Source organism: Echiichthys vipera (genome assembly GCF_963691815.1).
Source record: "Echiichthys vipera genome assembly, chromosome: X".
Classification (NCBI taxonomy): domain Eukaryota; kingdom Metazoa; phylum Chordata; class Actinopteri; order Perciformes; family Trachinidae; genus Echiichthys; species Echiichthys vipera.
Genome location: NC_139825.1, coordinates 28,843,461 through 28,860,920, shown reverse-complemented (window position 1 = coordinate 28,860,920; position 17,460 = coordinate 28,843,461). Strand labels below are relative to the sequence as shown.

Here is a 17,460-nt window from a genome sequence, read left to right as displayed (position 1 = left end):
TTACGCAATAAAAATAGATTAATAAACAAAAATACTTTAGTAAGAAAACCAAATATAAAGTAACGTCTCTTGCAAACTTTTGGACAACAAAGTTGAACAAAAGAAACAAAAGCGACGTTGCCGCTGGTGCCACTTCTCGTGGGCGAAGAGTCCGATCCTTGAGCCGCACACTCGCCCGCAGATGGAACACGGGAACCCAGATGCCAGGGGAACACCAGCCGCCCGCTGGTGTCGCTGGGTGCGCCTCTCAGATCTTCTGTCTTGGTTTGTTTTGTGTATCTGAGACACTGCCGTGGCACAGGTTCCCTGCCAGGCAGATCTGTTGGTGGCCAGGTTTTCAAGCTGAGTGAGGGGGATCTTCGCTCGCTTAAGGATGTCCCTGGTGTAGTCAGTAAAGCGCCGCTTTTGCCCTCCAGCGGAGCGCTTTGCGCCCAATAGTTGGCTATAGAGGACTTGGCGGGGCAGGCGGTGTTCAGGCATGCGTATAATGTGCCCTATCCAGCGCAGGTGTCTTTTGGCCACAGCTGCTTCCATACAAACAGAGCCAGTGTTGTGGAGGATGTCTGTATGGGGCGTTCGATCCTCCCAGGACAGACCCTGGACCTTCTGTAGGCAGCGGATGTGGAAGGCCTCTAGGTTGGTGATGTGCTGACGGTATGGGGTCCATGACTCTGCCCCGTAGAGCAGAGTGGAGAGACAAACAGCATTATACACAGCAACCTTGGTGCTGACCTTCAGGTTGCGGTTTTCAAAAACCCTGCTGCGCAGGCGTCCAAATGAAGATGAGGCTTTATTGATCCGGGTGTGTATTTCTTTGTCAAGGGAGCAGCATGAGGACAGAGTGGACCCAAGGTAGGTGAAGTGATCCACTGTTTTAAGTGGGACACCGTGTATGTGAAAACTGGGGGGTGTGGGGGCGGGAGTGGTGAGATGGGACATGACCTCGGTCTTTTGAGTGTTAACCTGTAGGCCAAAGGATTGGTACAGACTGGATATTGTGTTGAGGGCATGTTGCATAGAGTCTGGGCTGTGAGCTATGATGGCACAGTCATCAGCATACTGAAGCTCACAGATTTGGCGGGTTGTTGTCTTGGTGTGGGCCTGGAGCCTGCGGATGTTAAAGAGGCTTCCGTCAAGGCGGTATTCCACATGGACACCGTCTTCTTTTCCCATGACCCGGTGGAAGAGGCAGGTTACGGCAGAGAGGAGGATGTTGAAGAGCACCGGAGCCAAGACACAGCCTTGCTTTACCCCAACGTTCACCTTGAAGAACTCTGACTGGAGTTCTCCTGTGAGCACTCTGGCTTGCATCCCATCGTGCAGCTGTTTTAGGATGCTGAGGAACCTGGGTGGAACCCCAAGTTTGGTGAGATGTTGCCAGAGCAACTCACGGTTGACGGTGTCGAAGGCTTTGCTGAGGTCGATGAAGGCTATGTAGAGGTCTTTGTGGTGTTCCCTGCTCTTCTCCAACAGCAGTCTCAAGACAAATACCATGTCTGATGTTGATCTGGTCTTCCGGAAGCCACACTGTGTTTCTGGGAGCACAGCTTCTGATATGTGCTCAACCAGTCTTCTGAGCATGACCTTGGTCAGGACCTTCCCTGCGATGGAGAGGAGAGATATTCCACGGCTGTTGCCGCATACTGCTCTGTCTCCTTTCTTTTTATAAATTAGTACAATGTTTGCATCCTTCCAGTCCTGTGGGATTGTCCCATGTTCCCAGATGTTGTGGATCAGGAGGTGCAGGCGACGTGTGAGGATGTATCCTCCGTGTTTGAACACCTCTGCAGGGATTCCATCGGGTCCAGCGCTTTTGTTGTTCTTCAGCCCTGCAATGGCTTGCTGGATTTCCGAGTAGAGTGGTGGGGTGTCCAGGTGTGTGGTTGATGGCAGGTCTGGGAGATTATCCAGGATATGTAGGTCGACTGGGTTGGTGTGGTTGAGGAGATCCTCAAAGTGATTTGCCCAACGGGCAAGAATCTGGTGCCGGTCCTTGAAAAGCATGGACCCATCAGTTGATCGAACCGGGGCCATCGCCCGCTTCCTGGGGCCGTACAAGGCTTTTATGGCATCATAAAAGCCTTGGGTGTTGTTGCAGTCTGCCAGATTTTGGATCTCTTGCGCCTTTTGCACCCACCAGGTGTCCTCCATAGTCCGGAGGGCTCGCTGGACTGCTGTTTTTGCTGCAGCGAAGGTGGATTTGAGGGTGGGAGATCCAGGGCAGGACAGGAGAGCTTTGTGGGCCTCATGCTTGTTTTTTAGGAGTGACTGTATCTCAGCTGAGTTACAGTCAAACCAGTCCTGGTGACGTTTCCTTGACTGGCCGAGCGCCTCTAAGGCTGAGCTGTGAATAGCCTGGCGCAGGGCTGGCCAGTCGGCTGATTCCTCCGGGATGTTGTTGAGGTTTTCAGCAAGGAGCCGTCGCAGATTGTCTGTGGTGGTGGGGCTGTTGAGAGCTGTGCGGTTGAGTCTCTTGTGTGGAGCTGCCCTCGGGCCACGGGGTTGAATGCTCATGAGGAGTTTGGATCTGACCATGAGGTGGTCAGTCGAGCACTCGGCTCCACGCATGACACGGGTGATGAGGACATCTCTTCTGTCCTTTTGACGGACAATCACGTAGTCAAGGAGATGCCAATGTTTTGAGCGGGGGTGTTGCCAGGTGGTCTTGAGCTTGTTCTTCATCTGGAAGATGGTGTTGGTGATGACCAGCTGGTGCTCTGCACAGAGGGAGAGGAGTCTGAGCCCATTGTGGTTCATTTTCCCCACACCATGCTGGCCAAGAACCTTATTCCATACCAGGTGCTCTGTGCCCACTCTAGCATTGAAATCTCCCATGAGTATGAGCCTGTCCGTAGCCGGGGTTTTCTGTAGGATGGCATCAAGAGCTCGGTAGAAATCCTCTTTGGTGTTGTGATCGGCATCAAGAGTTGGTGCATATGCACTGATGAGGGTGGCGAAGCGTTCCTTTGCCAGGGGAATGCGCCACGTCATCAGCCTTTCATTGATGCCGATGGGGGATTCCGGAATGCGCTGCAGCAGTTTGGTCTTCACAGCAAAGCCGACTCCATGGTTACGTCGAGTGCCTTCGGGGACCCCCCTCCAGAAGAAGGTGTACCCAGCACCAACCTCTGACAGGGACTCCTCTCCATGTAGTCTGGTCTCACTGAGAGCTGCAATGTCGATGTTGTATCTCGCAAGCTCCAGGGCCACCAGTGCTGTCCTGCGGTGGGGCCTGTCAGGAGTTGCAGTCAGGTCAAGTAGTGTGCGCACATTCCATGATGCTATTTTTAGCATATGTTTTACTTTCATTTTTCGACCGCGAGGGGGGATGCTCCGACGGTTGCGGTTTACCGTCCGGAGTATGGAGAGCAGGCAGTTTTTGGACCACCTTTTCTAGGTCCTTCCCCATCTCAGGGGTGAGCAGTGCGGGGCTGCTCAGTCGCAATGGAAGCTGCCGAAAGGATGCGCTGCTCCATCCCACAGTCCTAACGACCATCACTCCATTGCCGCCTGCGTGCATGGTTTGGCTAGACACTCCCAGCCACATCCTTGGCCTGTACCCACCGCCATTCCACAACGCCACAGGACTTTTTTTGGGGGAGGGGATAGGGAGGGGGAAGGGGGGGGGGGACAAGAAAGCTTGCGCGTAGGTGAGGATTAAGGTGAGGGTGAGGGTGCACAGACCTCACTCCCACCAGCTTCACTCCTACCAGATTAACCTCCAGTGGCATGAGAGAACCCATGACGACCTTCGTCTGGCAGGAGCTGCAGGGGGCTGCCGGTGGTCCGGTCAGTCGGACTCCGCCTGTGCCTGTCCCCAGGTGCAGGTTTGTCTTCGGGGTTTGCTCCCCTAGACAGGCTGAGGGTCGTCCGAGATCTTTATTGACCCTTCTGTTGCGCACCTGCCAGCACACGCTTTTCTGTTAGGGTCTGCTCCCTTAGCCTTTGTCTCAAAAGACTATCCCATAAGGCAGTAGGGCTATTTGCCCATAGCTGGGTCAGTGGTTGATGGGTGCCAGGGCGTGTCCACTGCATGGTGGACCTGCACACCGCATCTCTGGGGCCCACTGCTGCTCCCAGATCCCCTGCTGGTTCAGCCTGGAGCCGCAGGACACCAGTTACCGTGTGTGGCCACGAGGAGGCACAGCAGGGGTCTTGGTGAAGGAGAGGCTATGTACTGACCTGAGAAGACTTACGCACTCGGCTTCCTTTACCCAGGACTGGGTTGGCCAGCGGCAGGGACTAAGGGAGGGAAGTCACATGCATCTCTACATGCAACGTCTACCTAGCATGCCGCACTAGACGCGTCACAACACCCTGTGAGCATTGCACACACACACACACACGCTCAGTTTGTGAACACCACAATATGTTGATTTAATACAAATATTGTAAATAAAAGCTTTTTGACATTACATTGTTATTTTTTTCCTATTCAGCTACACAAACATCTATAATGCAAAATTGTATTGTAAATGAGAGTATAACAGAGTCCTATATACACCATTGTAATTATTCTTGCCTCACGATATGGCACATACTGTCCTCCTTTTTGGTGTTTTGGAAATGGTCCCTAGCTAAATATGATATAAAAAACTGTATGTAACCCTGATAACCTACTCTTATTGGGTACTACTTACTCTAGGTTCGGGAGGAGCTAAGTAACATAACGACCACACATGAAAACACCAGACAAGATAGTTTTTTAGGCTTTAACGTTTACTCTACAGAAGTGTGGAAAAGTACTAACAATTAAAATAAAATGTTTCCCTTTATAACAATTTGAGGTGTTCAACAGTGTCCAATGTGATTAACTTCAAATGGTGGAAGAAAAGGTAGGTGATCCTTTCCCCAGATTAACCCGATATCCGCGTCAACTCCTCTTAAGAGAAAGTAATCAGCTCCAAGGTTGGCTCGCTGAATTCTGAATCCAATCCAAATCCAAATCAAGTGGTCCCAGGAAAAAACCTAGCCTGTACAAGACAAGGCTATTACTTCTTATGTCAAGAAATTGTCTATGGCCATAATGAATATCATAACTCTCAAAAATACTATTGAAACTCAGTAGTAATCAACTCATGAATGTATAGCTTTTTTTTTAAACCATGCATTCTGATTATTTCAAGCACTGTATGTTCAATTGTCTTCTTTAACATGCTACATATTACTATTAACACCAACAGTGCACAATGTGACAAGTACACTGCACATGTACAGCATGAGACACTTTAATTTACAGATCTAAATAAATCCAGCATTAAAGTAAAATAATTGAACCACTCAAAATTCTGCTTTCTGGCATTAACTTCTATCTTTCACGAGATTGCTGCTGTGACTGCAGCATTACTTTTACATAGTAGCAAGAAAACACATACTCTCTATGACACGCATATGGAAAAACACACCAGCTAATACTTAGCAACTTCAGCCATGTCGGGTAACACAGGTTACTATAATTAGAAACTCAGCGACACAGTACCAGAAGCCGTTAACCTCCGGTACACTGGTTGTCCTTCCGTCTTCAATAAAAAGCTTCAAGAACTTAAAACTGTCGTTTAACTCCCTTTTGTAGTTCAACTAGTTTCTTAAATCAATTCCTTCTGTGTTTTTTCCACTCAGTGCCGTAGAACTATACTTTTTTCATGGAGGCGAAACTTAGTTTTTACCCATCTTATCAAGAATCTGCATCCCTTGACATAAGTGAGTGATTCAGTGCGAGGTTGACAGTGATTGATATACTATTCAGTGAATAGGAATAGTGGAAATATCAGTTTTAGAGAGTAAGAATAGAGAAAATAAATTTATAGAATTAAATAATCTTAAAATAACAAATTCTAATGATATTATTTACTTGATTAAAGGGTATTACATTATTCTAAAAAATGTGTTTGCTTTAACCCTTTATTTGTCACTGGGTAACACGTACAAAATAGAATTAGGAATAACAGAACAGCCTAGAGCTAAATATGAAATTAAAAAAAACAGTACAAAATAGAATAGGACTAAGTGTTCACCAGAATCCTTTTGATGTCAGCGTTGAAATAAGGACACTTCTCTTGCTCAATGTCAGGACAGTTGTCATCTTCCCCTTCCTCTACAGCTGCAGTGTAACACATGAAAAACACTGTCAGGGGCCGGATTTCTTGTCATCCAGGTGACATGTCTGTCCCCATCCTCTATTTGTCAACCATAGCCAGCAGGTGATGGAGCACATATATCTTTTTGAGACAGGACCTCATTGTTGCAGCCTGGTAGTTTGCCATTTTGCAGTGCTGGTGGAGGGCATCAGTAGTAGGGGGAATGCATAATTCTGGCAAGGCCGATGATGCCATACAGAAAGCCTTGTACCAAGCCTCATATACATTTCCGGCAGCTGGCTGATCATATAGGTGGCATACATACTGGCAAAGAAGGGCAAATGTTGACTGCTCCAAGTTAAAGTTGGTTCCTAAACTATTGGAAGCCTTAAGATACTCATCTTTCTCACATGCAACAGAAAATGTCTTTATTTTTCCTTTGCCGTAAAAGGCACTTGTGGAGTCACACCCAGAGAATACGTGAACTCCAATCAAGGTTGAACACACAACGGTTTTTCATACTGATGAGTGGATACTGGTCAGTGACAAAGCCAATACGAGTACCTTGTGCTGCAAAGCGAGTTGGAGTATTTTCTGCAGTATGGTCTCTGCAAGCTCTCCTAATGTACCTGGTCTGAATCGCAGGCTTTGTATAACTGCTATGCCATCAAAAAAAATGGCACCATCCATTGGAACTTTGTCAACCAAGCAGTCTTCACCTTTGTTCTGTTTTAGATCAACTGACATCAAAAGGATTCTGGTGTACACTGCTATCCCACCTAATTCCCTAATTATTTCTTGTACAGATTTTATTTCATATTTAGCTCTGGGCTGTTCTGTTTTCCCTTATTATATATATTTTTACAGTTTTACATTTTGAATTTTTTAATTAAGCGATTATTTTCTGATTATAATTAAGGTGACCCATTTAATCGGTGCATTAAGCAAGACAGTATCAATTTATTGTCAGATGATTAACTAATACAAAGTCCTTATTGTGTCTGTCCACTAGAGGGCAACACCATAAACTAAAATGGTGGAGCTCCACAATAAATTATTTAAATTAATCTAATGTTGTATGATGTAAAATTGCTAAATAGGACACAAGATATGTCCAGCAAACACATAAAGACAGGGGCAGCATATTAAGTCAAGTATTTATTAACTGACCAAGGATCAAAAGGATCAAGAGTTTTCAAAACCTTTACAACAAACATACAACAAGATAGTGCAGTCAAATTATCTTAAAGTGTAAAGGAAAGGGCAGACTTTAAACAATAGATAAATATGAAAAAAGCATGGCAAAAACAAGTACAATTTCTCAGAATTGGATCTTTATATCTACCATTTCTGTTATTTAGGATACAAAGGGCTTCTTCATAAAAGCTAAATGTACATGTACAGATGCCTCTCTTCTGCTCAGCTGGTCAAATGGACCATATCAACCCGTCTTGATGGCTTCAAAACACTCGAGGAGTTCATCTCTGTTCTGGTACACAGTGTTGACGAGCCTGCTTTTGAAAATTCCACCTTGTAGATGAAGCTCTGGGCAGTCTTCATGAAATAATCTTGTCCAGAACACTGCTCCGTTTCGGTGACCGGGAGAAGGAAGACGCAATACCATAAATACCAATATCGTTACATATGGAGTTATATAATGCAACTTATGTTTAAGAGAAACACGGTTGTACGGAAGAAAAAACTATTCACAAGTGGGTGAGGTGAGACGTGCCGTCCTTACAGAGCTGCGTAGACCAGGGCAGCTACTCGGCTTTCTGATGTGGCAAGTACTTTAACACGTAGCTAGTGTTTTTGCTGAAGTACTTCCCACATAGTCCGATTTACTCATCCTGATGCTTTGGATGGTTGACAACATATCAACTATTATGACGTAAAGATGCCCTGCATCAAAAGATTTTCGGCAAAATTTTCAAAATGGGCTCTTTTCCACGTTTTCCATTTCTCCTACCAGCCGGTGGCTGAGTGGTTAGAGCCGCCTCCCCATGTAAAGAGGCTCTCTTTCACCTTTCCCTGTTTGTCCTATATAATAAAGGCTTGAAAAATTGCCCAAAAAAAAGAAAAGAAAAGACAGACAGTCCATCTGTCCAGACAGTAGGGTCCATCCTCTGATTAGATAGGCCTAACTTTTCCGGTTGAAGTTTATGTTGTGTTTCATGATTTGTTGAAGAGCTTTCCTGTTTTGTATTTTGTTATCCTATTCTTATTTTGCGTTTATTTACTTATTTGGCGTTTTGTTTTAGGATTCACTATTGCATTTTTCTATTTGCTTTTGTGATTTGCACTTCAGGGCCACCATAAGTTGTACCTGATTAATGTTTGGAAAATTAGATTAAAGGTTTTTTTTCACATTAGACAGAAAAGGCACTTTTTGAATAAAATAAAGATGGTCAAAAAAAGAAAAGACAGACTCCAAGGTAGGTTTGAGGTAGGGTGACGTTGATAGAAGGGCAAGACAAACGATATACAAATAAATATTCAGGAATGATATTAATGCTGGAAGTGTGTTTCTGAAATCCTTAACCATTCATCACCATCCGGACGAGGTCTGTCAGGAGGGAGAAGAAGAAACAACATCACATCAGCATCAAATCTGAAGAAAGTCAGACAAAAGCAGGAACATACTTCTGTCAGTGTGGATGCAATCGCTCTCCTCAACAGCAAAGAGGACCTGGATTATCAACATCAGGACTGATGTACAATATTAAAAAAACAACGAGGAAGAAATGAGGGAAGAACAGGAGGTAGATCAGGCATTTGGAAACACACACACGCACGCGAGGGGTGGGGGGAGTCAGGATTCACTGCAGGACAGAAAGGTTAATGGGGACCCATTATACTCTCTTCAAGGTTTATACTTGCATTTGTGTTTCTACTAGAACACATTTACACGCTTTAATGTTTAAAAAAAACACTTTTTTTCCCTCATAATGCTCATGGCTGCTGCAACCTCCCATAAAGCCCAATATGCTCTGATTGGTCGGGCACTTCCTCCTCTCCTCCCTGGCTGTTCCTTATTACTACCGCTAGCATGTAGCTAAATACCATTAGCAGTGGGCTGCTGGGGAAAAAAATCATTAATTTCTACCATCAACATTGTTAAAAACAAGTTTATAATTGCATACCCATTTACTCATGTCATCTCATCTCATCTTCATCTGCTTATCCGGGGTCGGGTCGCGGGGGCAGCAGCTTTAGCATGGGACCCCAAACTTCCCTTTCCCAGGCCACATTAACCAGCTCTAACTGGGGGATCCCAAGGTGTTCCCAGGCCAGCCTGGAGATATAATCTCTCCACCTAGTCCTGGGTCTTCCCCGAGGCTTCCTCCCAGCTGGACGTGCCTGGAACACCTCCCTAGGGAGGCGCCCAGGGGGCATCCTTACTAGATGCCCGAACCACCTCAACTGGCTCCTTTCAACGCAAAGGAGCAGCGGCTCTACTCCGAGTTCCTCATGGATGGCTGAACTTCTCACCCTATCTCTAAGGGAGACTCCAGCCACCCTCCTGAGAAAACCCATTTCGGCCGCTTGTACCCGTGAACTCGTTCTTTACCTACTGGTAAGCCAGACAGTGATGTAACCACAGGCCCAGCATTATGCCAGTCATCTCAGGAGCCTGCAGAGCTTCTAGACCGCATTCTTAGCATGTTGGAAAGCCTTCTAAGGCAGGGACCCCAGCAGGCTCAATACCTGACAGACCAGGACGCCAGTCACAGGGGGGCCCCAGGAACAGGGTGCGGTCCTCGCTGCTATGTGAAGTGTGTGGGGAAAGGGGGCACACTACTCGTTTTCATTGTCGGTCCAACCATCTCTGCTTCCTCTGTTATGCTTCTGGCCACACAGTTGCTGATTGTCCGAAATCAGGGATTCCTCGGCCAGTAGGTGGTGCTGCCACTCAACCCACCACCAAGCAAGTAATCAAACCCCTTAGCACGACAAGTGATGATTTGGAATCTGTTAATGAGAGTGTATGTGAGGAGCTAAAACTAAAGAGTAAAGTCATATTTCAGAACACACAGAGGGTTGACCCTCACGACGGACTCTTTCATGCTGTCATTATGTGTCTCCTGCTTGCAAAGAGAAACTTGTCCAGCTGTTAGCTCAGTGGCAGTCCATCTTTTCCAGACATAGATTGGAATCTGGAAAGGCTAAGGGCTGTGTTCACCGGATTAGACTCAGTGATGACAGACCCTTTTGGTTGCCATACCGACGTATTGCACCCAACCAGTAGGAGAAACTCAGGCAAGTGTTGAACGAGATGGAGGAACGAGAGATCATAAGTCGGGTAGCGTCTTTGCTTTGCCTTTGATCCTCGTTTGGAAAAAATCAGGGGACTTGAGACGCTGATGCTCTGGCAGCCCTGGGTGGCAATACCTTTTTCTCTACCATGGACCTCACATCTGGTTACTACAATGTTGAGGTTCATGAAAATAATAAGAGCTACACGGCTTTTACATCACCATTCGGGTTATATGAATATAACCGCCTACCACAGGGTCTGTGCAATAGCCGTGGATGCATCTAGCTACGCCTTCGAGCCGTCCTATTGCGGATGCCAGAAGGGGGCACAGTAGCACATCCGGTTGCCTTTGCTAGCAAGTCACACTCGTATGCACAATCAAGGTACCCAGCACACAGGCTAGAGTTCTTTGCGAGGAAATGGGCCGTCTGCGATAAATTCCATCATTGGCTGAGCGGACACCCGTTTACTGTGTGGACGGATAATAATCTGCTGACATATATCATATACCCAAGAACATTGTCGCAGATGCACTGAGCAGGGAGCCCTTTGTCCATTCATGTGCGCTCCATCGCTTTACAAGAGTGCCCTATAAGACATTGTTGACCGAAGCTGACGCTGTTTGTAATGACCAGGTGCAAGATGTCTTTCAGTGGTCTACTCACCCATTTGAGAAGACATCTGTTGAAGGGCCTGCTTTCTCCTGTGAGTGTGCTGTTTCTGTCCGGCCTGGCACTCTGTCTGGTCAGGAAGTGGCAGCTGTACTGCAGTCACACAAATTGCAGGAAGGTTCAATGACGTCCCATGCATTGTTGCTGCCACAATTTCCACAGGCAGTGTTACCGGAGGTACCAGTTGGTACTAATGTGCTGTCTCATGACCAGCTGATGGATAAGCAGAGAGCCGACACAGTACTATACAGAGTGATCTTCTTTGTGGAACTGGGGAAAGACCATCTAGGAGAGCGCGTACTTTGGAACCAGCTGGTGTTTTACATCTGCTCAAGGGTTGGGATAAGCTTTGCATTCAAAAGGACATGCTGTATCATGTGTCAAAACGCCCTGTTACAAAGACCAAGTCTTACCTGTATGTGGTACCTTCTTCTCTGAAAGCAATCATGTCACCAGGGCCAAAAACGGACCCCGTACCTTACTAGACAACGCTTCTTCTGGGCAGGCCTCGAGAAGGACATAAGAGAGCACGTGAAACTATGTAAGCGCTGTGTGCTAAGCAAAACCCCCTCACCGGAAACAAGGGAACCGCTTGAGAACATGTCAGAACCTCTCAAACTACCGGTCATTGGATTTGCTCGTAGTCACAGACCATTTCAGGTCGGAGATCTGGAACGTGGTAAGCGCAAGCCTGCTGACCATTGGGAGGATGCCATTAACCTTGTCATTGGGGTGAATTTTGACAGTCACACCTTTAAGGTTCAGCATAACATAAATGATAATGGGAAAAGACAGTTTCTGAAGATGATCGGGAGTTGTCTGTCTCCTCTGCTTCTGACCATCCACATGCAATGAGGGGTGATGGTGTTACGGATGAAGACATGTCAACAGATGCAATGGAATACAGGACTAAAGTCTGGGTTTCTCAGTTGCCATCTGAGGGATCTAGCTATCAAAGTGTAGGGGTTGATAGCCATCGTCAGGATGACCTGCACACTACACATGTTGAACCATCTCAGGCTCTGTCACACCATGTTCGCTTTGACCAACCTCGTTGTCAGGATGATCCACTCTCTTCACCTGTGTCAGTGGGACTGCGTTCTCAGAACCCCTAGACGTCAGTCTCTGAGTTATGTGTGGGATCTGATCTGGGTGATGGTTCTTGAACAGCATTGGCTAATGTTGTTGAGCCAAGTTTTTATGTTCCCACACCAAGCAATGCTGCTGTTCCAGTTCCGCCAGTGGAACCATCAGGTGGTCTTAGGTCCAGAACGGGGAGGTTGCTTAGGCCTGTGGTTACCTTATTGAGATGATGGACCAGAAAATAAAGGCAAACCGATAGATGGTTCCATTGGTTGGTTCTGCTGGGGTTCATGTGTATTTTCTTTAATGTGTTAATGGATGTTGTTCTATTGGATAATGTGAAAGGCTGATGTGCCTTTCTTTTTGTTAAATATGATATTGATTGTATGACAAATTTTACACTTAAGGTGTGATGTGAGTTGTTTTTTTATTTCTTCTTTACTCACTCCTGTGTGGCTGGGATTGGTTCCCAGGTGTGGAGTCAAGATGAGACAGTTTTATTTTCTATGATTATGTCCTTGGGCATATATATATATGTTTGTTTTTTTGTTTGTTTTTTTCACTGTGGGTCTGTGGGGTCACATTGTGTATTAGACAAGCTCACTCTGACATACATTTTTTTTCTTTCCCTCTCCTTACTGGGGTTGTTTTCACATTGTGTTTTTTTTCTTTGTTCTCTTTGTTGTTTTGTTGTTCTGGGTTGTGCCTATGTTTGGTGCCTGATGTGTCGCTCACTTGGTAAGATGTTTGTTTGCTTGTTTATTTTCTTTCTCCTCGCTTTTGTTTTTTTGTTTTGGGCAATATTGTGTAAGTGGGATTCAGCCGGGGGGAGTGTAACAGAGTTTTGCTGTTGATTCCACTTCCATAGTGACAGCCAATCATATTTATCTTTATTCATGTATCATGGACGCTCACTGGTTAGCAGGGCTCTCCTCAGCACATACGTAAATATGGGCTGTGACGAGGATTGAGCCCATGGTAGGTTTGTAACATGAAACACAGCGTTTTAGTCTACTGAAACTGTGTAAACAATGTAATGTAGTAATGCAGTTATCATGATATTATGTTCAGGAAGCTGGTGACAGTTTCACATGTAACTAAATGGGTTACAGAGGGTTTATTTTGTCTAATGTTTATTACTAGGTCCCTTAGCTCGAATTTTCCTCCATGAAGCTGTGCCGAACGAGTGCTGTGCTTGACCATGAACTGACCAGTCATTTCCGTATCATTTTCCAGGTACATGTGTTTTTGTTTATATATTTATTTTTAATTAATGATGTACACAAATAAGGCCAGTAAGCGAGGATTGAGCCCATGCTGTGTTGAATAAGTGCTGTGCTTGACCATGAGCTGACCAGTCATTTCCGTATCATTTTCCAGGCAATAAAAGTCTGGTCCTGAAGCTAAGAGAGTTTCGGTCCTTCTTGCAAATAAACAACACAACGCAGAAAACTGTTACATATAATTTCTTTGGGACACCCTGTAGGCTATGTATATGTATATTGTAAAAAAGTATTTTTTACCTCTTCTCATGAAGTGATTGTGACAATGTGATTAATTCTTGATAAAGGGTTTATCTCCCCAAAACTTTGTTGATCAATCTCCTCCAAACATATCACAGTGATGATTAAACTAAAATTAAAAGAGGAACGTGTCTGAACACACAATTATTATTCCAGCTTGGTCAGCAGTGTAATTTATTACAGGGCCCACATGGCAAAGGCACACGACGATTACAGTCATAAGTATAAGCTTATTTTATTTTTTATGATTACTTATTTTTTCAGAAAAGTAGAGAGGATGTGGCATTTTGTGAAATGGGGGCATGTGATTGGCTGTTGCTATACAAGCTGCGGTAACGTCATCGGTGACGTTGGCCGCAGCTGATCGGCGGTGTACTTAAATCAGAGAAGACAGAAAAGTCACCCAACACTACATGACTGCCGTCCAACAAACAGACATGGTGAGAAAAGCGTCTGCTCCAGACCTATCCATCGAAATAGCTTAATTGAATAGATGTGTGAACACCCAGTTCTTCATCGGAGGGTTCTGAAAACATCTAACATTAACCTGTGCATCTCTCTCTGCCCTGCTTCTGCTGCCGTGACCAAAGGCTCTACGCTGTAGCGTGGAGCCTTTAGTCACAGTAGTCCTTTTCCCAACTGCATGCTACATGAGCGTTAATTGAGGATTAATATAAAGCATTTGAACGTCACACTAACGCCAGTCTGTTATTCCCTGTGCCTGTTTTAACCTCGCCTGTCAATCAGTCTGACTTCACACAGGACCAGATCAAGGGTGAGTTCACTAATCACCAAGAGATTTTTTCTTCACAATGGTTAAGGTTTCATATACACTGCTTTTGTGTGATGTCGTATTTTTTTTTATTTTATGTATCTATCTTTTATTGTATTTTGTCATTGTCTCTTTACTGACTTCTTACCTCTTTTTATGAATTATTTGCTGTTCGTTAACCTTGTCTTGTTGTTGTGTACACACTCACCTGCCACTTTATTAGGTGCACCTGTCCAACTGCTCATTAACACAAATTTCTAATCAGCCAATCAAACGGCAGCAACTCAATGCATGTAGACATGGTCAAGACTTTTAACGTGGATTGGTTGTTGGTCCCAGATGGGCTGGTCTGAGTGTGTGTATATATAGATGGAGATATATCTTTTTTTCTTCTTCTGTACAGCATTTGTGAGCAATGTTTATTAATGTGCTGTACATCTGAACCTGAGTCTTACCTCTGTCTCCATATCAGAGTTTAAGAAGGCCTTCCTTTTGTTTGACCGGACCAGACAGGGGAAGATCACCTACAGCCAGTGTGGTGAAGTCATGCGGGCACTCGGACAGAATCCTGTCAATGCTGACGTGCTCAAGATCCTGGGAAACCCCAAGTTAGAAGGCAAGCCACCAATTCACCAGCTACAATAAGATGGACCAATTCAACCTAACACATTCTCATTGACTTGGCTCACATACAGATTCTCTGAGGTTCAATCCACAAATCTAACTGTGTTGAATTGCTGGTTTTTGGCTTGTTTGGGGTACATATGTGCATATGTGAGCGTGCAGAGCATTGTACTTGTGCTGTTTGCCTATGCTGGGATTAAGAGAGGCTCTCAAAATCCTTTGCAAAGTTGCTGACATCAATACAAGTCTGCCCTTTTATGACAGTTCTGGATGTGTTTAAAAAACAAAACTTTTGTTTTAATTTACCTGCAGAGATGAACTACAAGATGTTGGACTTTGAACAGTTCCTGCCCCTGCTTCAGGCCATTGCTAAGAAAACGGACCAGGGCTCCTTTGAGGAGATTGTTGAGGGTCTGCGTGCCTTTGACACAAAGAGAAACGGCAGAGTGATGGGAGCTGATCTGCGTCAAGTTCTCACTACACGAGGTAAGTCGACAGAAACCTGCAAAATACAAAGATTTGTCATTAATCCTGTATCAAAGTCAGTCTTTTTGCCATGTAACGTAAATTCCATCAGGCACTTATATGGGCCAAGAAAATAAAAAGCTGCATGTTGTCCTGTCATTCTTTTCATTATTGCGTCCTATAGTGCATAGTAATTCTTCTTTGTTCCAGGTGAAAAAATGACAGAGGCGGAGGTGGAAATTCTTCTAGCGGGACAAGAAGACGAGAATGGCTACATTAACTATGAAGGTAAAGATGCACTCAGATGACTCTTATCAAGTCCTTATACTGTGCAACATATATAAAATATGCTACACTACTGGTGTAGATGTACAAAACAACAAGAGTCTTTGTGTCACATGTCAAACAGTTGGAGCGTAGCACAGCCATTAGAGTGACTCTCCTGTATCCAAAAGATGTTGGATTAGTTTAAGCAACGGATGCTTAAGTTAGCCGGAGTCATTCACCCAAGGCGTCATGCTGAAAGTGGTGCCACATAAATAAAATAAACTTAAATACCATAGCGAGAGCTTTGCAACTAGAAACGTGTTAAACAATGTTAAAAAAAACATTCACTATAGGTTATTCTGTGGCCACTGAGCATTGGTGTTCTCTGAGCTCTAATTTTCAGACTTGTTGACTTTTTAAAGGGGACCCATTATTCTTCTCACTTTCTGTTTCTTTGTTATAATTTCGGAGGTTCATGTTAAACATGTCCAAAGTCTCAATTGAGGTAAACGTGTTTACGGGTAACTAGGTTAACCCCCCATGAGCAGATCTGCTCAGGATACAGACGGCTGTCAACAGTTTTTCTGACATCAGGCCCTCACACATTTTCAAATAGTCATCTGCTCCAGGCATGGCACGCCCACGTAGTGCAGCTCAAAACATACTGCTACATGTAGCTACATGCTGCAATATTTGTTTCTTGCGTTGTTCAATACTTCCTAGTTTATGATCAAACTACTGCTACAACATGTCTGGTTGTGTTGTTGTTTTATAAAGCGTTATTTGTGATTTCTGATGGTAGAAATTAATGATTTATTTTCCAGCAGCCCACTGCTAATGATATTTAGCTACGTGCTAGCGGTAGTAATAAGGAACAGCCAGGGTGGAGAGCAGGAAGTGTCCAATCAGAGCATACTGGGCTTTATGGGAGGTTGCAGCAGCCATGAGCAATATGAGAAAAAGAAAGTGTTTTATTTACATTAAAGTGTGTAAAGGTGTTCTAGTAAAAACACAAATGTATAAACCTTAAAGAGAGTATAATGGGTCCCCTTTAACCTTTCTGTCCTGCAGTGAATCTTTGACTCCCCCCACCCCTGGCGTGCACGTGTGTGTTTCCGTCCTCCTGTTGTTCCCTCATTTCTTCAGTCCTGATGTTGATAATCCAGGTCCTCTTTGCTGTTGAGGAGAGCGATTGCATCCACACTGACAGATGTATGTGCCTGCTTTTGTCTGACTATCTTCAGATTTGATGCTGATGTGATGTTGTTTCTTCTTCTCCCTCCTGACAGACCTCGTCCGGATGGTGATGAATGGTTAAGGATTTCAGAAACACACTTCCAGCTTTAATATCATTCCTGAATATTTATTTGTATATCGTTTGTCTTGTCTTGCCCTTCTATCAACGTCACCCTACCTCAAACCTACCCTGGAGTCCGTCTTGTCTTTTTTTTTTGAGCATCTTTTATTTTATTCAAAAAGTGCCTTTTCTGTCTAATGTGAAGAAAACCTTTAATCTAAGTTTCCAAACATTAATCAGGTACAACTTATGGTGGCCCTGAAGTGCAACTCACAAAAGCAAATAGAAAAACGCAATAGTGAATCCTAAAACAAAATGCAAAATAAGAAAACAAAACAAAATGCCAAATAGAAAACAAATGCAAAATAAGAATAGGACAAAATGCAAAATAGGAAAGCTCTTCAATACTTCAAAACATTAACT

General features: G+C 44.6%; 1 protein-coding gene across 1 annotated transcript; it reads left to right on the top strand.

The window, feature by feature from the left end:
- Positions 1-3,741: 3,741 nt before the first annotated feature.
- Positions 3,742-17,058, top strand: LOC310965838 (myosin light polypeptide 6-like; the record flags this gene model as incomplete). The annotated part of the gene is made up of 5 exons (XM_083939591.1): positions 3,742-3,827; positions 14,834-15,000; positions 15,321-15,494; positions 15,684-15,761; positions 17,030-17,058. 5 exons carry the CDS (start codon positions 3,742-3,744, stop codon positions 17,056-17,058), a joined length of 534 nt encoding a protein of 177 aa, XP_083795717.1.
- Positions 17,059-17,460: the final 402 nt, after the last annotated feature.